The sequence below is a fragment of the Zingiber officinale genome, chromosome 9B, assembly GCF_018446385.1.
Source record: "Zingiber officinale cultivar Zhangliang chromosome 9B, Zo_v1.1, whole genome shotgun sequence".
In the NCBI taxonomy this organism is placed as follows: Eukaryota; Viridiplantae; Streptophyta; class Magnoliopsida; order Zingiberales; family Zingiberaceae; genus Zingiber; species Zingiber officinale.
The window spans coordinates 77,683,953-77,707,102 of NC_056003.1; the positions used below are offsets into that span (position 1 = coordinate 77,683,953).

At 40.4% G+C, this 23,150-nt stretch overlaps 1 protein-coding gene and 2 long non-coding RNA genes across 3 annotated transcripts; all 3 read left to right on the top strand.

Moving 5' to 3' along the window:
- Positions 1–7,321: 7,321 nt before the first annotated feature.
- On the top strand, positions 7,322–8,228 carry LOC122025239. The gene is made up of 4 exons (XR_006123632.1): positions 7,322–7,477; positions 7,582–7,644; positions 7,741–7,845; positions 8,168–8,228. It is a non-coding gene; the product is annotated as an uncharacterized LOC122025239 (long non-coding RNA).
- Positions 8,229–9,847: 1,619 nt separating this feature from the next.
- On the top strand, positions 9,848–14,749 carry LOC122023075. The gene is made up of 3 exons (XM_042581168.1): positions 9,848–13,046; positions 13,152–13,650; positions 14,101–14,749. Exons 1-3 carry the CDS (start codon positions 9,848–9,850, stop codon positions 14,747–14,749), a joined length of 4,347 nt encoding a protein of 1,448 aa, XP_042437102.1.
- A 300-nt stretch (positions 14,750–15,049) lies between these two features.
- On the top strand, positions 15,050–16,165 carry LOC122025098. Its single transcript, XR_006123599.1, has 4 exons — positions 15,050–15,414; positions 15,519–15,581; positions 15,678–15,782; positions 16,105–16,165. It is a non-coding gene; the product is annotated as an uncharacterized LOC122025098 (long non-coding RNA).
- Positions 16,166–23,150: the final 6,985 nt, after the last annotated feature.

Consider the following 23,150-nt stretch of genomic DNA (forward strand, 5'->3'; position numbering starts at 1 on the left):
TATTATTATTTTGAAGTATTAAAGTATAAGTTTTTGAAACAAATGAAATGAGCTTCAAATCTGTCTAGAATTAGAAAATTAGTTTCTTGTTATTTGAAGCATGTAGTAGTAGTTTCAATTGTTTTCTTGCTACTAGATTATTCAGCATGTTTAGTTTTACATGTTTAGTAGTTTTACATGTTTAGTAGCTTTACATGTTTAGTATGCTTCTTTTTTTGGTTTATGAGCATAATTAGCTATACAATGATTAGCATTTCAGTTAGCATGATTTCCTTTGCTATTTATGAGCATGAGTAATTTTATATGTTAGCATTCGGTTTTAGCATGTTTTTATTTATATACATGCATATCGAGTTTTTGTGAGTAGATAGCGCTCACTAATCTTTATGCTTATAGACTGCACTTCCTCCTACTGCAGATTAAGGAAAGGAAAAGATTGAGCAAGGAAGGCTACAAGGTGGTGGTGATGAAGGTGTGTGATGGCTGGACTATGGGAGATCAAGAGTTTGTTAAGGAATTGTGCGCTCACTAAGCTTTATGCTTATAGACTGCACTTCCTCCTATTGCAGATAAAGGAAAGGAAAAGATTTAGCAAGGAGGGCGACAAGGTGGTGGTGATGAAGGTGTGTGATGGCTGGACTATGGGGAGATCAAGGGTTTGCTAACGAATTGTTAAGACTTTTCCACTATGTGAAAATATGAAATAGGCTTCGCCACTGTTTACTTCGGCAATTAGTAATTATGAAGTAATATATGATAATCAACTTCGATAATAAATTTGATGCAGTAAATTTGATTTTAGACTTCGTAGGTTTAAAAATACGGATCTCACTTTTAATTTTGTTTGATATTTTACTTTAAAATATATATTCAATGAAGTAATACGCTATAAAATAAAATTTATATTTCTAAGTGTTGAAGTAATAAGTGAATGGATTAAAATATGTGAGGTAGCTAGGGCTTGAACCGGCTGGTTTACTTTATTTTTTCCCAACCCCTGCTAAAACCTAATTATGTAGAAACTTAGATCCCATCTCATATTTCTCCTTCGCGTTTTATCCCGACGCGCGACGCCACCCGACGACAACCTCATTTTTTCTCCCCGACGCGCGACGACCACTCGACAGCAACCTTCTCTTTCGTGTTCACCCCTGACGGCAGCCTTCTCCTTCGACTTTTTCTCCCTGAAGCGTGACTGAAGCCTTCTCCTTCGACGTTGTTCCGCCGAAAAAAAACTAAGGTTTTTTCCTTTGTGTTCCCCTCCAACGACGGTAGCTTCTCCTTCCCAACCCCCCATGACGGCAGCTTCTCCTTCCCCCTTCCCCCTGACGAGTTTATTGGTGGGTGAGTAAACTCCATGGTTGGTGTCTTGCCTCTCCAATCCATCATTCCACCGGCTGGCTTGCCACCATCGTGGAAGGCCACCACCACCAGACTCTTCTTCCTTGCACTGTAGATGGGGAAGGAGAAAAGAGAAGAAAATGCTTACCACTTCAAGAACTTCATGCTTGCTCCTTTAGTCACTTTTAACTTGTGATAAAGATTGGTATTATTGACTTAGCTATAAACTTAAACATTAGTCCAATTTTCAATATTGATGACTTGCTACCTTTTCGAGGGACATTCAAGTTTTTCTATTTATTTGTTAATTTGTCTAAAGGTCATATAATACTAGCTCTTGTACTCTCACCTGTGGCACCACCCACCTTTAGTTCCAACTCATTATGGATGCAAACGATAATAGCACCTTATGGAAACACCCAAAGATACTTAGTGCATTGGCAAGGATTTCCAGAGATCAACAATACCTAGATCACTGAACACGAGTTTTGACATTGTGATTCCAAGTTACTTGAAGCTATGAAGCAGTAACCGTTTGCTCTGCCTACAGAGGCGTCTCCAATTTGCACCTATGTTTGACATCAAAAGCTTGATTCAACGAGTGTCTTCTTCTCACTTGATAGAGTTACTTCTTTTTGCGCGGAAGAAAGATGCAGAAAAGTGGGGGCAACAATTTCAATTTTAAGTTGTAATAATTTCAATTTGATTTGTTATTTTTTCAAGTAGTTTAATATTTTAATTGGTAGTAAAATTAATAGGGGCAATTGTTTAATTAATCTTTAGATCAAGTGAATATAAAGGTATTATCTTTTGAGAAAATAATATCTCACTTTTTCTCACTTTGTGTGATGTTAGGATTTTTGCCGCATGCTATGCCATCTAAAGTTGTCAAATTATTGGATCTATATGACTAGTTTGTGTTGGAACAGGGGTGTGAACTTGCAATCTAAATGCTTGTTAAAGAGTGGTTATTTTGATATGTGTTACCCTTTGTATCACATAGTTACTTTGACAAGATGTCATGATAGTAACCCTGTAATGATATTAACCTTTTGTGACATGTTTTCTAATTCCATATGAAGTCATCACATGGTTTGAATACATTGATGATGGCTTTTATGCTGCTTGTTTTGTGGAAGCTAGTTTGTTTCTTTTGTAGTAACCAAATAGATTTAATATCAATTTGTTGACACTGTTATTTAAATTAGAGGGAGTTTGAAAGAAGGGCAGCTATAATGGGAGGTGGAAATTTTGTGGTCCCTGTGCAAACTGTCCCTGATTTTCTTGCCAATAAATTGTCAGGTAACAATAAAGTTTTACATTTTTGTTATTTGTAACTTTTGTAGCTGATTTGGCTCTTTCCAGAAACATCTCTACCACCATCAAGCTACCGCATGGGTGTTTGTGCATCAAACCTTCATGAGCTCTTCCCATCTCACATCACAGAAGCTTTGCAACATTCAATACTAATGTTTAATAAAGAGGTTTCCATTGCTAATCTACTTTTTGTGATCATGGTGGTGATTGTAGAAGCAAATGTTTCAATTATTTTCTCCTTCAGATATTCATGGTCATCATCAGGACAAGTACAAGGAAATTGAAAAAATATTGTCGATGACATGCAAGTATATCTACTCGTATGTTATCAAATTGATGTATGAAGATGAGAGTATACATATAGAATTCAATGAAGCTATGTTTGGATATCCTAAAAATGTATGATTGTTAAGAGAAGATATCTTACGTTTTATGGAGATGAAAGAGATAGGTGCCAGATAAATTTTGTTTTACATGGGGTATGTTATGTGTTTAATATAATATTTGTTCATATGGTTTGCTTTGTTCACAATATTAGTTCACATGCTTTTGCTTTGGTTTACATGGGATATATTTATATTTTTCATCACTTTGTCATTACCTTGCAATTACCTTGCAGTTACCTTGCAGTTACCTTTACAAATACTTGAAGAAAGAAAAAAGAGCTGAGTATGTGTCATTTGTGGATCCTGGTCACATACATACATGCGGTGTGGGTGAAGAAGACAGTAAATTGTCACAACATATTGTTGCTTAGTTGAGAGCATCGAACAGAGATAACACCTACTTCATCCCATATAACACTAGGTAAGATTTTAATTATTTATCAATTCCTACTACATGCTAGTCAATATTATATTTTCATTTGTACAGGTACCATTAGATCTTGACTATAATTAATGAAGATAAGAATATGATATATTTATTGGACTCTTTGAGTAACAGGAACCGAGACTATGCTTGGCAAACTATTGTGACCAAGTAAATAATAGATTATACTGATTTTGAATGCATTCAATTCATTATAGGTTGTAAAAATAAATTTATATTGTTTACAATGTAGTGGGGTCAAGATATACAATGCATCGAGGGGTATTTCAAAAGGACCAAGTTTTAAACAATTGACAGTATGTATTGTGACTATGTATTTAGACAACAATTAATAATTTTTATTATTTGGATTGTGACTTCTTGCGTGACATTTTCAATTTCATTAGGGTAATCTTAAACAAAATGGTGGTGTTGAATATGGATGTTGTGTGATGTGGTACATGAAAGAGATAGTCTTGGATGAAGATCCACAATTGGAGAGAAAGGTGAATTTCTTCTTTATGAAATATTTTATTTATAAAATATTGAGTCATTTTTTATTGATCCTCAAACTTCTATTAATGTTTCAGTTTGCAGCATCAAAAAATAAAGAGTACTACAATCAATCTCAGTATGATGAAGTGATAAGTGATTGGAGCGAATTTGTCTACTTCTATGTGGGTGCCTAAGTGTAGGCTATGATATAAATTTTAGACATGTATTTAGAGATTTTTGGATATAAAAGTTTTTGAGTTATGGTTAAACATGTCTTTTATGAATACATTTATGGATTGTATTTGATACATATTTGTGATATATTTGTTTAATTTTGGTGGTCTAAATTTTTGTCAATTAAAATTATATTGCAGTAAAATATGGTCAATTACTTTGATACTATAAATAAATGATGAAGTAATACGACAAACAAGACTTCTCTAAATTTAAATACTGGTGTAGTTAAAGAAACTATTTACTTCACTACTGATCAAATTTATGAAGTAGTTCGTATAAATTACTTCGCTACATTGAATTTTTTGTTGTAGTAAAATATACTCTATTACCGCTATACTACGATGAAGTAATACAATAATAAATACTTCAACCAAGACAAATTATGCAGAAGTAAAATTAAACTTTTACTGCACTAGAATTTAAAAGTTGTGAAGTTGTATACCTATTTTACTTCGTCGAACAACGAAACCTATGAAGTAATATATCATCAACTACTTCAGTCATTTTACTGGTCTCGATGAAGTAATAGAGTTTTTTTACTTCGAAAACGGTTTGATTTTGAACCGGTTTTGGACCGGTGATAGACTTCGGTAAAAGTGTGGTGAAGTAAAAAATTGACCCTTTTACTTCACGTGCGTCTATTTCGGTAATTATCTACCTATTACTTCGGATAATATCCGAAGTCTATTGTTGATTTTCACATAGTGTTCTGTTTAGAGTTCTTTAGTTTTCTTTTAATGTTATTATGAGTCAATATTGTAATTAAGTTTATTCCGCGTTTGTAGTTGGGTTCTATTGATGGAGTGATATTGATGTTTGCTATTGTTAGGGTAGTTTCCTTCTTTTATTTGTGATATTATACTGCGTGGTTGTGAAGATATATGTTCCAACCGCCTGTGGCTGAGTATAGTTTGTTTGTATTGATGATTTGGTCACCGGTACAGGGGAGATTCTGCCGAAATTTTTCGGTAGAGATTTCTCGTAGTTAAGTAGCGTACCGGTTAAGTAGAGTTAGTAGTTAAGTAGCGGTCACTCTTAGAGAGTAGTAGTAGTAGTAAGAAGGGTGGTCGTTACATCAAACCTAATCCTAAGTTCGTTAGTAGGGAACCTAGGGTCGGTACTAGCAGTAGAGGGCCCAACACCAGATCTGGAACGTTTCCTAAATTATTAAAGAAAAACTAAACTAAGCATAAAATATTAAAATGAAGCATTTTAGAAACTTGAGAAGGGAAAAAAAATTCACTGAGGCATCGTGAATAGGAATACTAGAAATGACGACCTCGGTTGACTAGCAGTAACGTAATAACCGAAGAAAGAAGAAAAATTTTAATTATCAATCTCTCTCGCGTTAAGGCTCGGTGAGAAACTTTGCAAGAAATGAAAGGGTGAGGTGCAAGGAGAGGTGGTGCCCTTGCCACCCCTTATATAGAGCAGTCTAAGCGCCTGGAATGGGAGCCGGGGCGGGGTGCCCGGACTGCCTTTCGTGCGCCCCAGAAGGCAATACCAGGGGTGCCCACCCCTAGTTTTTTATCATTTTTTTTAGATAAAATATTTTTAAGTTAACAAGATTTTAAAATATTTTTTTAAAATATTTTTTTAAGTTAAAAGGATTTTTAAAATAAATTTTTTAAATAATTTTTTAAGTTAAAATAAATTTTAAAATAATTTTTTAAGTTAAAATAAAATAATTTTCTTTTAAGTTAAAATAATTTTTAAAATATTTTTTTAAAAGTTAAAATAAATTTTAAAATAATTTTTAAATTAAAATAAATTTTTTAAAATAATTTTTTAAGTTAAAATAAAATTTTAAAATAAATTTTTAAGTTAAAATAATTTTTAAAATAATTTTTTACGTTAAAATAATTTTTTAAGTTAAAATAATTTTTAAAATAATAATTTAAAAAACTTAAGATAATTGTTAAATTAAATTTTAAGTTAAATTAATTTTAAGCGAATTTTAATTTTAATCTGAAATTTAATTTAATTTAATTCATTTTATGATTTTAGTCCTTAGTCATCTCACCTAATCTAAATTTTCAATCAGGAAATCCTATAATTTTGTGAGATGAGTTAAATTCGATTTTTAGGATTTGGTTTAACTTTGTGTTAGATTCATGTTTAGCTTTGGGCTCAACAAATAGACATTCTTTGGATAAACTTCTGAGCTTTGATGAGTCACTTGGATATCATTAGAGTAACCATGCCTTCGAGGTTTTCCAAATAGTACTATCAACTGAACTTAATACAAAGTCTTGGTCTAACTGGTTAGGATCTGTAAAGGGTAACTTCGGTTAGTTCCACTAAGCGAAATGCACCAGGTCGAAGCCATATCTTCCTAGACATGCATAGACAAAGTTTCCCTAACATACTATCATCCAAAACTTCACCAGTACTTTTGGTCAAGTTAAACTGTTATCCCTTTAAACTAGTCCTAATTACTCTACCGGGTAGGTTAGTTTTTGGTTACCTTGTCGGGTATGTTAGTTTTGGAGGTGCAAGCTATTGTGAAGCCTCCCCTGAATTATTGGCCTGTATTTTCAAGTTTTAGTTCTAGGTGTTGGAACCCTAAGATTGTTTTGATGTGATCAAACAAGTTAAGTTAGGTCCTGTTTGGTTTAACCCTTGTGTCTAAGTGTGCAGGCGCTTAAGAGCATAGGAAATCGAGCGGAAGATGCGGCTAGCGAGAAGGACGACACAGGGTGTGAGATACGGCAAAAGAAAATAACCTAAAATGATTTAAGGGAATTTGTGGATATTTTTCTGGATTTATTTGGAGGATTTATGACAGTGTTTAAAGGGATAATGGAAATCACCATTTGAGAGGCTTATTAGGGAGTTAATTAGGTAGAGTAATTAAACCCTACCTATATAAGTGAGAAGCTACAGTGCAAGCCCTAAAAACGCCATTCCTCTTCACTCTTGCGCTGTCTCCCGAAATCGCCGACCACACCGGGAGCTCGACGGTCGTTCAGGGCTCGATCGCGCCGGCGCTTTGTCACAGATCAATTCTTCCACCTTCTCTACTCCTTAACGAAGGTCACGACGGTAGAGTCTTCACTGAAGAGTAGACTCGCGCAAGGATCTGCGGCCGGGTGAGGAGATCTATGCTCCGATGACACCGGAGTCGGGTTGTTCGCTCCAGAGCTAGATTGTGGCGAGTAATGGTACTCCAGACAGCTATTTCATCTTCTTGAGGCATAGAGCTGAGTCGTGTTCATCGGATACTTCTTCTTCGTCGGGTGTTCCTTCGCCGACGGTGAGGGTTTGCGCCATTGAGGTAAGTTGAGGTGAGGATTGATTCCATTAGGGTTTTGGTAGCTGTGGGATTGCGGTTTGCGACCAGGACGAGAGGTTGGACTGATTTTGGTTCGGTTCTGGCAGTGGCTAGCGGTGAGGAGATCGACCCCAACTTCCTGCTGCTGTTCTTCATTCGGGATTCATTGGGTAAGGTCTCTATCACTTTAGATGTTAAATCTGCAGACCTAGGTGTTGAATTCAAGTAGGATGTGTGCTGAATTGTGTGATTGCAATGATTTGTAGCCTTGTAGAAACATCGGTTGCATCTGAGGTAGTGAGCAGCACCATTGTGCTTGTGCCGACGATTCCACCTACCGGCAGTGAGTCAACAGCGGGGAGTTAGGTAAGGTATGTTGATTTTTGTTAGAATTGGAAGCTTGTTGATTAGATAATTGATAGATGTAGATTTTGTTAAGGAATGGGATAATTTCGTACTGTACCAGTGTATATGGAATCAATGCATGTTTAGAATCCTTATGTCGATCAGATTAGGTTGGAATTGTGTGATTCGCGGGAACAGATAGATTAAGGCTTGAGACTAGTTTTTGAGTATTTCAGGGTGGATTTGTTTAGGTAATAAATGGAACTCGGATTAAATTCGCTGGTCATGTACATTAGTATAGTTATTCGGTTTCATATGTAATTAGTTAAAATTTATAAGTTGACACAGGACTTTGATCGAGGCGGGTGTCGTGACGAAGTTGGCGTTGAATTCAACCTACATTTAGAGGCGGGTACTTCTTAACTTGCTTCTTTAGATATCGGTTTAAGTGCATGAGTTAGTTTAGTATATGCAGTATTCATCTTGACTCCACTCATTTTATTTCTTGTGCTTGATACTTTATCCACTCAATCTTCGAGATGATCATTTTTTCATCTATACAGTCTCCCGTTGTTATTCCTGATACTTAGCAGATACTAGATGCCATGCTTACCTGTTTATGCTTACCTGTTTGATTACTGTTTATTTATGCTTAGTATTGAGCATGCGGATTCATGTAGCATACCTGATTTCCTGTTATATATATATGATGACTGTTGCATTATTCGCATCATGTCATTGCATGCATAGCCGACGACTTTGGCTCCCTTGTGGTTGAGACGGTCGTTGGCCTGGGCCGCACGCTCGGCCACTCATGGGTAGTGGTAGCTTGGAGCGTGCCGCATGTCCTGTCATGCCCCCCACTCGCTCACTCATGGGTAGTGTCTGCTGGAGTCGCGGGCAGCAGGGACCCCCGTCGCAGACGTAGTTATTCAGCTACTATGCAACTGTCCTCTCGGCCACTCGAGAGTAGTGGTAGCTGGAGTGTGTACAGTTTGTCATTGTCCCGGCCTCTCGTCCATACTGGGGTCATGGACTTGAGGGGTGGGCGGGAGTGACCATCCGTGCATACGCTATTTTCGATATACCTGTTTATGCTGTTTATGCTTACTTATGCAGAACTGTTATCATATACCTGTTATATATGCTTGGACACTGATTACTATTGCAGTATACTTTATATGTGATTCTGGTAGTTATGAGCAGTACTGTAGCAGTATACTTTATCTCAGACCTTACACTGTTAGCCTAGGATATGGTTTCAGGTATGGATATATATATACTTTGTTTACCCTGTAGTATCTGCTATTTATCTTTCCGAGACTGTATCCTTTTGTATTCCTGTTCTTTATGATACTCATGCACTGTCTGCTCTATTACCCGCTGAGTCTTTATACTCACCACCCCGTATTTTGGTAATTTCACCAGGTAGCTGATAGCGATGCTAGTACGCTTGGAGGAGGATCCCGACTGCCGGTCCCATGTCACTTCTGAGGATGGTTTTACGATTTTGGTTTTCATTTTATTATGAGTTAACCCTTTGAATTTAGCATTGTAATAATTGAGCTGTGGACTTGTTATTTGTATTTGGTTGTTTTGCCGATGAGTCAAGCCGGGCCGGCCCGCGGTGAGTTTTTGTTATTTTATCTTTGTTATTCTTGTTTTCCGCTGTGTTTGATTGTCCAGCCGTGTGGGCTGTATATTATCTGCGTGGTTGTGATATATATTTTGTATATGTATTATCTGTGGTGTTGTATACCGGTTCTATTTGTCACTGCTACAGGGGAGGTGCTGTCCGATTTTCGTCGGACAACCTTACTCTCGGGGCGTGACAATTTATTGGTATCAGAGCCACAGGTTTACGATGTCAGATTCATAAGTTTTGGATTTTTCGTGATTTTATTCCTCGAAGTGACTTTTCGGGATTTGGGACCAGGCGGCGGCGGAACACCTCCAAGTAATTGGCTGTAAGTTTTATAAGTACGAACTTATACTGTGTGTAATACTTATTAGTGGTTTACATCAGGTATGAGGCGTGGTCGAGCGGGAGCCGGTTATCGTCGTGGTCCGGGACGACCACGGAAACAACCCATTGAGGCTGAGGAACCAGAACCAGTGACTCAGGAGGCGGATTCTTCTAGGGATCCAACGGATGTTGAGACGGCTAGTCGGGGACAGACCCATCAGACTCCTAGGGATCAGGGACGTCAGCCTCAGGAGATCCCTTCAGTCATACCATCTGGTAGGAATCGGGAATTTCAGCCTCAGGGTATTCCCTCCGGGATACCATCAGCATTTCCTACTCCTGCTACTACTGATTGGATGAGGGACAGAGCTCGGATACCGTTGCTGGCGAGGTCCGTCAAGGACAGATTTACCTTATATTTGGGCGGAGCAGATCCTTGGGCTGCTCGAAGTTGGTTGAAGAATGTAGAGAGCACCTTTGAGTACCTGAGTTGCACGGATGAGGAGAAAGTGGAATTGGCAGCGTATCATCTCCGAGATCAAGCAGTCACATGGTGGGACATGCAGAAGACGATCTTTGGAGAGCAGCGTATCACATGGGCGATGTTCCGAGACGCGTTTGAGCGGCAATATTTCCCAGCGACTTTCTGTCTAGCTCGACGCCAGGAATTTCTGAATCTCAAGCAGGGCGACCGGTCAGTGATGGAGTACAATGCTGAATTCTGTAGGTTGGCAGAATTTTGTCCTCACTTAGTGGCACAAGATTATGATCGTATGCAGCAGTTCACTCAGGGTCTTGCAGCATACATTCGGATTCGGATGTCAGGATTTCCAGGTAGTTCCTATCGGGAGGTTCTAGATCGAGCACTATTCATAGAGATGACTCAGCAGCAAGTAAATCAGGAGAAAGGACATGAAAAGCAGTCGTCGCAAAAGAGAGGGAATAGAGGTCAGAGTTCTCGGGCTCCTTCCGGAGGATCTTCTCGGCCTCAGAAGACTGGGCGAACATCGGATGGAGGTTCTCGTCCCCCTCATCATGATCAGAAGAACTTTGGTGGGACCAGGTGTTTTCAATGTGGGTCCAAGAGTCACACCAGGAATAGTTGCCCGTTAGATCATGCTATATGTTTCTACTGTAAACTTCCGGGGCATGAGAGTCGGGATTGTACTCTGAAAGCACAGTTGGAGGCTCCTAAAGCTACATCTCAGGGGGAATCATCCTCTCAGTCACGTTCACAGAGGAGATCGCAGAAGACCCAGAGTGCCCCACGTCAGCAACGACCACAGCCTTCTCAGGGACAGATATACCATGTGCAGGGACAGGAGCCAGCGACTACACAGTATTCTGCCGCAGCGTTTTCTCATCAGGCATTTCCAGCACAGCAGGATTTTCATCCACATCAGCCTTACTCAGCATATCAGCAGCAGCCTCAGTCTCAGTATCAGCAGCCGGTTCCCACACCTAAGATGCCAGCGCAGGCCACTTCAGGGATACCACAGTCGAGCTCAGAGGTGGGTCGTGTTTATGCCGTTACACGGGAGGAGGCGCAGCGAGCTGAGGGATCGGTTTTCCGAGGTACTATTTCAGTTTATACATTTACGGCAGATTTATTGATAGATACTGGTAGTTCCCATTCATTCATATCTCGAGTATTTCTGGGTAAAATCGGGAGATTGCCTAGTCGTCGGACACACGGGCTGACAGTATCTCTACCATCTGGCGAGGTACTAAGTATTAGTCTGGAAGTCAAAGGATGTCCTTTAGACTTCAATGGTCAGACTATTATGGTGGATCTGCAGGTATTGGAGATGGTGGAATTTGACATTATTTTGGGCATGGATTGGCTGGCCATGAACCATGCCACAGTTGACTGCAGAGCAAGAGTAGTCACATTCCGACCTCCCGGTTTACCATCGTGGTCATTCATCGGAACCGGGGGTGATGGGATATCAGTCATATCGGCAATGCAAGCGAGAAGATTGCTGTCGCAGGGTTGTCGGGGATATTTGCTATCTATGGTTAAAGCTGATACAGATGCATTACCACGACTCTCGGACGTTCCTATTGTTCGAGAATTTTCAGATGTATTCCCTGACGAACTCCCCGGTTTGCCTCCTAAAAGGCAAGTCGAGTTTACAATTGAGTTGGTTCCGGGAACCGCTCCGGTATCCAAGACCCCTTATCGCATGGCACCAAAGGAGTTAGAGGAGCTGAAGGTTCAGTTACAGGAGCTGTTGGACAGAGGATTTATCCGTCCCAGTGTTTCTCCGTGGGGAGCACCAGTACTCTTCGTTAAGAAGAAAGACGGATCACTGAGACTATGTATTGATTACCGACAATTGAATGCGGTCACTATCAAGAACAAATATCCGCTGCCACGTATAGAAGATTTATTTGATCAGCTGAAGGATACCTGTGTATATTCAAAGATTGACTTGCGCTCAGGCTATCATCAGCTCAGGGTTGGAGATGCGGATATTCCGAAGACAGCATTTCGCACTCGTTATGGTCATTACGAGTTCTTGGTAATGCCATTTGGGCTTACCAATGCCCCAGCAGTGTTTATGGATCTGATGAACAGAGTGTTCCTGGAGTACTTAGATCGGTTCGTCATTGTGTTCATTGACGATATTCTGATATATTCACGATCTGAGGAGGAGCACATGCGACATCTTCGCATAGTTTTGGAGACGCTTCGGCGAGAACACCTCTATGCGAAGTTTAGTAAATGCGCCTTTTGGCTACCTTCGGTGGGTTTTCTTGGACATGTTGTCTCCAGCAGAGGTATATCTGTGGATCCACAGAAGATTGAGGCCATCACTGGTTGGGAGCAGCCGAAGACCGTACAGGAGATTCGTAGCTTTTTGGGATTAGCTGGGTATTATCGGAGATTTGTTGAGGGCTTTTCCAGCATAGCCTTACCATTGACTCGATTGACCCGGAAGGGAGAGAAGTTTAACTGGACAGAATCTTGTGAGCAGAGCTTCCAGGAGCTCAAACGGAGACTTGTTACTGCACCAGTGTTAGTACTTCCTTCTGGCGTGGATGGATTTGTACTTTTCACGGATGCATCATATCAGGGGCTGGGTGCCGTACTTATGCAGCGCGATCGTGTGGTGTCATATGCCTCACGTCAGCTGAAGGATCATGAGAGGAACTATCCAGTCCACGATTTGGAGTTGGCAGCTATCATCTTCGCACTGAAGATTTGGCGACATCATTTATATGGGATGACCTTTGAGATTTATACTGATCATAAAAGTCTCAAATATTTGTTCACCCAGAAGGAACTGAATTTGCGACAGAGAAGATGGATGGAATTCTTGAAAGACTATGACTGCACAATTAACTATCACCCGGGGAAAGCCAACGTGGTGGCTGATGCTTTGAGCAGGAAATCCCGTGGAGTTTTGGCTTGTCACCGAGTGATGGTTACAGAGTTGATACAGAACTTCTCTGAGTTGGGGTTGATGGAGCAAGCACAGACAGAGCGAGGCTTGCTAGTCACCATGGTTGCTCAGTCACCTATAGTGGAGCGTATCAAAGAGGCTCAGGCTACAGATCAGCATCTGCAGTTTTTACGTAGCAGAGTTACCTCAGGACAGCGGACAGAGTTTGCTTGTGATGATAGTGGAATTCTGTATTTTCGCGGCAGATTATGTGTTCCTGAGTCACATCCTGTTCAGGAGGACTTACTACGGGAAGCACATCGATCTAGGTTTGTGATTCATCCAGGAGGTACTCGCATGTACAGGGATCTGAAACGATCATACTGGTGGAATGGTATGAAGAAGGATATTGCGACATTCGTGGCACAGTGTTTAGTTTGTCAGCAGATTAAAGCAGAGCATCAGAGACCAGCTGGGTTACTGCAGAAGATAGAAATACCAGAATGGAAATGGGAGCATATCACGATGGACTTTGTGGTAGGACTACCCCGGACCCGGAAGGGTCATGATGCGATTTGGGTAATCGTTGATCGGTTAACCAAATCTGCACACTTCTTACCGATCCGTCGGACGGATTCGCTGGATCGATTGGCAGAGTTGTACTGCAGAGAGATCACCAGATTGCATGGTATACCTCTGAGTATTATATCAGATAGAGATCCACGATTTACCTCTCGATTTTGGCGGAGTCTCCAGCAGGCCATGGGTACGGAACTCCGTTTTAGTACTGCATTTCACCCTCAGACGGATGGGCAGTCGGAGCGGACTATTCAGACATTGGAGGATCTATTGAGATCTTGTGTCATGGACTTCGGCGGTAGCTGGGAGGATCACTTGCACTTGGTGGAGTTTGCATACAATAACAGTTACCACTCAACGATTCAGATGGCACCATTCGAGGCATTATATGGCAGAGCATGTAGATCTCCTACTTTATGGGACGAGGTTGGAGAATCGTCAGTCTTGGGACCCCAGCGTATTCAGCGTGATGCAGAGTTGGTTGGCACCATCAGACGCAGAATGACAGAAGCTCAGGATCGACAGAAAAGCTATGCAGATCGGAGACGGAGACCTTTGGAATTCTTTGTGGGTGATCATGTGTTCCTGCGAGTGTCTCCTACCAAGGGAGTTAAGAGATTTGGATTGAAAGGGAAGTTAGCTCCTCGTTACATCGGACCCTTTCAGATACTTGAGAGGATCGGTGAGGTAGCATATCGACTGGCGCTGCCTCCTTCACTTGCCGGGGTGCATGATGTATTTCACGTATCTATGTTGAGGAAGTATGTACCACACCCTACGCATATTTTGACTGATGTCTCGATCACCCTTCAGCCAGATGTAGCATATGAGGAGGCTCCAGTGCGGATATTGGATCGTAAGGAACGCCAGCTGCGAAACAAGACAATCCGATTGGTCAAGGTTGGATGGGAGCATCATTCCGATGATGAGGCAACCTGGGAGCTGGAGGATGAGATACGAGCGCGGTACCCACAGTTGTTTGATGAAGGTATGTAAGTTATTTCATATAATGATTTACTTCGCATGTCGTTTATTGCATTTACGTCATAAATTTGGGGACCAAATTCTTATAAGAGGGGGAGAATGTGAGATACGGCAAAAGAAAATAACCTAAAATGATTTAAGGGAATTTGTGGATATTTTTCTGGATTTATTTGGAGGATTTATGACAGTGTTTAAAGGGATAATGGAAATCACCATTTGAGAGGCTTATTAGGGAGTTAATTAGGTAGAGTAATTAAACCCTACCTATATAAGTGAGAAGCTACAGTGCAAGCCCTAAAAACGCCATTCCTCTTCACTCTTGCGCTGTCTCCCGAAATCGCCGACCACACCGGGAGCTCGACGGTCGTTCAGGGCTCGATCGCGCCGGCGCTTTGTCACAGATCAATTCTTCCACCTTCTCTACTCCTTAACGAAGGTCACGACGGTAGAGTCTTCACTGAAGAGTAGACTCGCGCAAGGATCTGCGGCCGGGTGAGGAGATCTATGCTCCGGTGACACCGGAGTCGGGTTGTTCGCTCCAGAGCTAGATTGTGGCGAGTAATGGTACTCCAGACAGCTATTTCATCTTCTTGAGGCATAGAGCTGAGTCGTGTTCATCGGATACTTCTTCTTCGTCGGGTGTTCCTTCGCCGACGGTGAGGGTTTGCGCCATTGAGGTAAGTTGAGGTGAGGATTGATTCCATTAGGGTTTTGGTAGCTGTGGGATTGCGGTTTGCGACCAGGACGAGAGGTTGGACTGATTTTGGTTCGGTTCTGGCAGTGGCTAGCGGTGAGGAGATCGACCCCAACTTCCTGCTGCTGTTCTTCATTCGGGATTCATTGGGTAAGGTCTCTATCACTTTAGATGTTAAATCTGCAGACCTAGGTGTTGAATTCAAGTAGGATGTGTGCTGAATTGTGTGATTGCAATGATTTGTAGCCTTGTAGAAACATCGGTTGCATCTGAGGTAGTGAGCAGCACCATTGTGCTTGTGCCGACGATTCCACCTACCGGCAGTGAGTCAACAGCGGGGAGTTAGGTAAGGTATGTTGATTTTTGTTAGAATTGGAAGCTTGTTGATTAGATAATTGATAGATGTAGATTTTGTTAAGGAATGGGATAATTTCGTACTGTACCAGTGTATATGGAATCAATGCATGTTTAGAATCCTTATGTCGATCAGATTAGGTTGGAATTGTGTGATTCGCGGGAACAGATAGATTAAGGCTTGAGACTAGTTTTTGAGTATTTCAGGGTGGATTTGTTTAGGTAATAAATGGAACTCGGATTAAATTCGCTGGTCATGTACATTAGTATAGTTATTCGGTTTCATATGTAATTAGTTAAAATTTATAAGTTGACACAGGACTTTGATCGAGGCGGGTGTCGTGACGAAGTTGGCGTTGAATTCAACCTACATTTAGAGGCGGGTACTTCTTAACTTGCTTCTTTAGATATCGGTTTAAGTGCATGAGTTAGTTTAGTATATGCAGTATTCATCTTGACTCCACTCATTTTATTTCTTGTGCTTGATACTTTATCCACTCAATCTTCGAGATGATCATTTTTTCATCTATACAGTCTCCCGTTGTTATTCCTGATACTTAGCAGATACTAGATGCCATGCTTACCTGTTTATGCTTACCTGTTTGATTACTGTTTATTTATGCTTAGTATTGAGCATGCGGATTCATGTAGCATACCTGATTTCCTGTTATATATATATGATGACTGTTGCATTATTCGCATCATGTCATTGCATGCATAGCCGACGACTTTGGCTCCCTTGTGGTTGAGACGGTCGTTGGCCTGGGCCGCACGCTCGGCCACTCATGGGTAGTGGTAGCTTGGAGCGTGCCGCATGTCCTGTCATGCCCCCCACTCGCTCACTCATGGGTAGTGTCTGCTGGAGTCGCGGGCAGCAGGGACCCCCGTCGCAGACGTAGTTATTCAGCTACTATGCAACTGTCCTCTCGGCCACTCGAGAGTAGTGGTAGCTGGAGTGTGTACAGTTTGTCATTGTCCCGGCCTCTCGTCCATACTGGGGTCATGGACTTGAGGGGTGGGCGGGAGTGACCATCCGTGCATACGCTATTTTCGATATACCTGTTTATGTTGTTTATGCTTACTTATGCAGAACTGTTATCATATACCTGTTATATATGCTTGGACACTGATTACTATTGCAGTATACTTTATATGTGATTCTGGTAGTTATGAGCAGTACTGTAGCAGTATACTTTATCTCAGACCTTACACTGTTAGCCTAGGATATGGTTTCAGGTATGGATATATATATACTTTGTTTACCCTGTAGTATCTGCTATTTATCTTTCCGAGACTGTATCCTTTTGTATTCCTGTTCTTTATGATACTCATGCACTGTCTGCTCTATTACCCGCTGAGTCTTTATACTCACCACCCCGTATTTTGGTAATTTCACCAGGTAGCTGATAGCGATGCTAGTACGCTTGGAGGAGGATCCCGACTGCCGGTCCCATGTCACTTCTGAGGATGGTTTTACGATTTTGGTTTTCATTTTATTATGAGTTAACCCTTTGAATTTAGCATTGTAATAATTGAGCTGTGGACTTGTTATTTGTATTTGGTTGTTTTGCCGATGAGTCAAGCCGGGCCGGCCCGCGGTGAGTTTTTGTTATTTTATCTTTGTTATTCTTGTTTTCCGCTGTGTTTGATTGTCCAGCCGTGTGGGCTGTATATTATCTGCGTGGTTGTGATATATATTTTGTATATGTATTATCTGTGGTGTTGTATACCGGTTCTATTTGTCACTGCTACAGGGGAGGTGCTGTCCGATTTTCGTCGGACAACCTTACTCTCGGGGCGTGACACAGGGAGAGAGCCGGCGGGCTCGGTACGTCCAAGGGATGTGGTGCCACAGAAGAGTACACCGGTGGACGAGAAGAACGTATGTGACGTTCGAGGGATGAGAAACCGAGGAGGAAGGCAGCTCAAGGAGAAGGCCGGAATTTGGGTTCAGGTGAGCCCTTTTCCGGATGACCGAGATCACCCAAGCAAGCAGAACCGGAGCGGAAGACTTGGATTGAGGTGAGATGAATCGGAACATAGGTTCCAGACCAAAAAAGTCAACACTATTGACATTCTTGGTCTGGGCGCTCGGAACCCTTCCGAGCGCCCAAACCTGGAGGGTATCAAGATCACGATCAAATGCTATCTATACGAGAAGGGATAAAGTTTTATCCCCTCCCAGGCGCTTGGAACCCTTCCAGGCGCCCCGACTAAGGCTATAAATATAGCCTTGGTTCAAGATGCTGAACAACAACTTGTAATCCATTTCTGTTTGTTCTATCTTTCTTTGTGTGCTGTTAACGCTGTAAGAGGCTACTCCGCCCGAAGGAGATCTTCAGATAGTACGCTTCATTCTTCTTGGATTAGCAATCTTCTGATTGCATACTAAGTAACTCCTTTGTGTCTATTTCCTATTTAATTAGTCTTTTTATTTTTAATTACATGTATTCTTAATTTAGTTATAAGTCGAGAAAGGGTTGATTTATTTTTTCTGGGCAATTCACCCCTCCCCTCTTGCCGACCTCCAAAGGGACCAACAAGTGATATCAGAGCGAGGATGCTTTAGAAGGACTAACCGCTGACCGAAGCAAAGCAACCAATAGCCGGACCAAGTATCGTTCCACCAAAATTTGAGGGAGACTTCGCACACTGGAAACGCCGTATAGAGGTATTTCTGAAAACACTTTGAATTCGTTTAAAAATAAAGTATGTTTTTGTAGCTCCTACGAATCAAAATAGAGAGGAAAAAGAAGAAAGTCTTTGGACGAAGAAAGAACAAAATGATTCCGTAGCAAATAACTGGGCGGAATATCACTTGCTGAGCGTGTTGCCGCCTCAAGAAGTCAACCGCATCGAAAGCTACTCATCGGCCAAAGAACTCTGGGAAAAATTCTTGGAACTCCACGAAGGCATATCCGAAGCCAAACTTGCAAGAAGAGACATACTTCAAAACAAACTGACAAATATCCGTCTGGAAAATAGTGAGAAGGTAGCTGATCTACACGTAAAGGTAAAAGAACTAATCACCGGACTCGAAAACCTCGGTGAAACCGTAACCACCCGGGACACGATACGCTACGCACTTAATGCCTTTCCCAGGACTCCAGAATGGACCTCAATAATCGACGCCTACTACATCTCGAAGGACCTTGAATTACATGAAACCAGATGTGCAGGGACATTAAAAGACTCAAGACAGATTATGGCGCTAAATGCAACTAAGAAGGATGAACTCGAGTTAGACTCAGAAGAAGATCATGAAGCTTATATGGTAAGAAATTTCAAAAAATTCTTTAGATCTAATAAATTTAAAGAAATGTAGAATAAGAAAAATCTAAGAAATAGAAGAAGGGTTCATTGCTACCAGTGTCAAAAGGAAGGGCACTTAAAAGAAGATTGCCAAGAACTCAAGAAGGATAAAGTCAAGATACCCAAGAAGTATAAGACTTTAAAAGCTACTTGGGACGACAACTCATCATCTGAGTTCGAAATACAAGAATATGCCAGACTAGCATTGATGGTGAGCTATGAAGGACAAAGTACATCAGAAGCCAGCATGGATGAAGGGGGAGTGACTTCAGATGAATGCAGCGAAGCAGAGGGAGAGTCAGGCTTCAAGTCTGATATGGTAAGTGAGGTATGCCTCTTACCTCCTGATCAACTTTATTATGGTATTAAATCTATGGTAAAATCTATGTACAAATTAAAAAGCAAAAAATAATAAATTAAAGAATGAAAACTTAAAAATAAAAAGAATTTTAGCAAAATCATGTCTGATAGAAGATTTTGATAAAGTAAGACTTGAAAATGATAAATTAAAAGAAGAAATAGAAAACTTGAGAAATTCTACTTATTCAAATATTTCTGCTTTTAGAAACTATAGAGAATTAAACTGGTACTATAGGTTTCACAAAAGTCAGATCAGAAAAATATCAAAAACTTATGTACCTAGAAAATACCTGATTAACCCTGAAGGAAGGAACCTCTATTGGATTCCAAAAATGTGTTTAAATTAAAAGAATAATTAAGACTTAGGGCTTTCAGGTTGAAGATTGAATATTTAAATTCATTAAAAGGTTTTGTCTAGAAGTGGTTGATGATCCAATAACTAAGAAGGCCTAGTGCCTCGCCACATCTTGGAAGCCGATTTCTGAATTAAATATTTAATTGACAAACTGATAAGCATAAAATAGTTAATTGCTTTCAATATTTGTCAATAGTTAACACTTATTGAAATTTCTTCTAAAAATTTCACTTAGAAAAATTCAATATTTAAATTATTTCTGTTAAAAATATTTTTAAGTTATTTATTCCGTTGCACAAAAATTTTATTTAGAAATTGTGTTTCTTAGAAATTTTTCTGCTTAAAATTTTCTCACTTAGAATTTTTTTAACACTTAAAAAATTTTCTAATTTAGTGCAAAGTTTTTTTATAAATAACCTTAGACCTATTAAGGAACCCTATTTTTTTATGTGATCAAAGGGGGAGAAGGATATATTAATTCTAGGGGGAGGTATAATCTAATTTTTAACTGAAAAATCTGTTTGCACTTATTTTCAAAAATAATTGTCTTTACATTGCATTTTTTTACCCTACCTTAACTTAGGTTGCTCACATCAAAAAGGGAGAGATTGTTGGAACCCCAAGATTATTTTGATGTGATCAAACAAGTTAAGTTAGGTCCTGTTTGGTTTAACCCTTGTGTCTAAGTGTGCAGGAGCTTAGGAGCACAGGAAGTCGAGCAGAAGATGCGACTAGCGAGAAGGATAACATGGGGAGAGAGCCAACGGGATTAGTGCGTCCGAAGGACGAGGTGCCGCGGAAGAGTACACCGGTGGACGAGAAGAACATACACGACGTTAGAGGGACGGCAAACCGGGGAGGAAGGCTGCTCAAGGAGAAGGCCGGAATTTGGATTCGAGTGAGCCCTTTTCAGGATGGCCGAGATCACCCAAGCAAGCGGAGCCAGAGCGGAAGACCCTGATTGAGGTGAGCTGATCAACCGAAGCAGAGGTCTCGAATCAAAAAAGTCAACACTATTGACTTTCTTGGTCCAACCGCTCGGACCAGACCAGGGCGCCCGGACCTAGATGTTATCTAGATCGCGGTCAAACGCGATCTATGCGAGAAGGGATAAAGTTTTATCCCCCCTAGGCGCCTGGAACCCTTCCAAGCGCCCCGACTAAGGCTATAAATATAGCCTTGGTCCAAGAAGTTGAACAACAACTTGTAATCCATTTCTGTTTGTTCTACCTTTCTTTGTGTGTTGTTAATGCTGTAAGAGGCTACTCCGCCTGAAGGAGATCTTCAGATACTATGCTTCATTCTCCTTGGATTAGCAATCTCCTGATTGCAAACTAAGTAACTCCTTTGTGTCTATTTCATGTTTAATTAGTTTCTTTATTTTTAATTACAAGTATTCTTAATTTAGTTATAAGTCGAGAAAGGGTTGATTTATTTTTTCAGGGTAATTCACCCCTCCCCTCTTGCCGGCCTCCAAAGGGACCAACACTAGATTTATGTCTGTTACTTTTATAATTATATTTAACTTGAAGATAGTCTAATTTTTGGTGGGTTTTAAAATATTTTGATTTTGATTTAGTTAGTCTAGGTTTGTGTTTTGAGTTTTGATTGGTTTATCAGATTTTATATAGTATATTTTATTTTTGGGTATGTAATATTGGTTAATTCCTACTTTACTTTGTTGTTTATGTTGGGTTATTAGTGATTTAAACGTTTTATTTAAATTTGACTTGTAGACAAGTCTTGTTTTATTGTAGATGACTTTTTAACTGTTTAAAATAAGATCTAAATTTTTTCATCTTGTTGTAAGTTTTTCTAAAAGTCCTTTTAATTTATTAATTTTTGTTTTTAGTGTTGAATTTTCCTCCTCAAGTGTTAGGTCTTGAGTTGGATTAGAATTTGTGATTTGATCCTTGAGGTTCTGGTTTTCACCAAGGAGCAATTTATTTTTATTTTCAATTGTAGTTAATTTTTTATCTAAACAAGCAATAATTTTTAAAAAATAATTATTTAAGCTACGGTATACCTCTTCGGGACCTTTAGAAATGAGTATGGACTCGTGGCTCGATTCAGGTTCAGACCCGTCTTCCAATTTGTCCTCCGATTCTTCTTCACTTGCCATTAGCACGAGGTGGCTTTGATGTTTATGATCTTCGACCTCCGATTCTTCTGAAGACGAGTCATCCCAGGTTGCTTTGAGAGCCTTCTTCTTGGTTGTTTTTGACTTGTCACTCTTCAATCTCGGACACTCATTCTTGTAGTGGCATTTCTTATTGCAGCCGAGCAAGTCATGTTCCTTGGTTCAGTTGGGGAGTTGATCTTCTACAGGTCCCTTTTGCTGAAGTTCTTCTTCCTCCTGATGAACATCTTCCTTACCATGTTAACCAGGTACTCTTCATCTTCAGAATCTTGGTCGGACTCATCTTCAGGTTCAGGCTTGGTTTTTGTCCTTTCCTTGGAGGAACCTGCAAACAAAGTGATGCCTTTCTCGGTTCTGGTGTTAGTCTGCTCATGTAATTCAAGTTTGCAAAATAACTCATCTAACTTTAATTTAGAAAGGTTCTTTGAAATCTTGTAAGCATCCACGATGGATGCCCATAATGTATTTCGCAGAAACGCGTTTAATGCATACCTGATTAAGTCGCGATTCTCCATCTGGTGGCCTATCGCGTGAAGTCTGTTAAGGATGTCTTTGATCTTTGCATGAAGTTGATTTGCTACTTCTCCTTCTTGCATTTTAATATTAAACAGTTTATTTAAAAGAAGGCCACGCTTAGTTACCTTGGCGTCGGTCGTTCCTTCACGTAGTTTGACCAGCTTGTCCCATAACTCCTTCGCATTTTGGTGTAGTCTCACTCAGTTCAGCTCTTCCCTCGTCAGCCTGCATTGTAGTGTGTTGAGAGCTTTGAAGTCTGTTGAGGATTTCTTTTTCATATCCGGAGTCCATTGTTCTAAGTCTAGTGGATTTTCGGAGTTGTCGACCGACACCTTGTAGCCTCTGGTGATGCTGAACCACTGGTCGATGTCGGTCATCAAGTAGACCTCCATTCGCTTCTTCAAGTACGGGAAGTCATCCCCGTTGCAATAGAGGGGGATGGACTGTACTGAAGCCTTCGATTTGAGACATTTTTTTTACCTTGCACATACACAAAAAAAACACAGAATCCTAAGACTTGGTCTTGGATTAGTAGTGCGGTATTTAAACAAACAATATCTAAAATTAGATTGGTGTTACACTAGTTTAAAAAAATTTCCAAAAAGGTAATAATACCAGTTTGGATTATAGTGTAAAACTGAAAATTGGAAAAAAAAACATTTAAAGAAAAATCTCTCCCCCT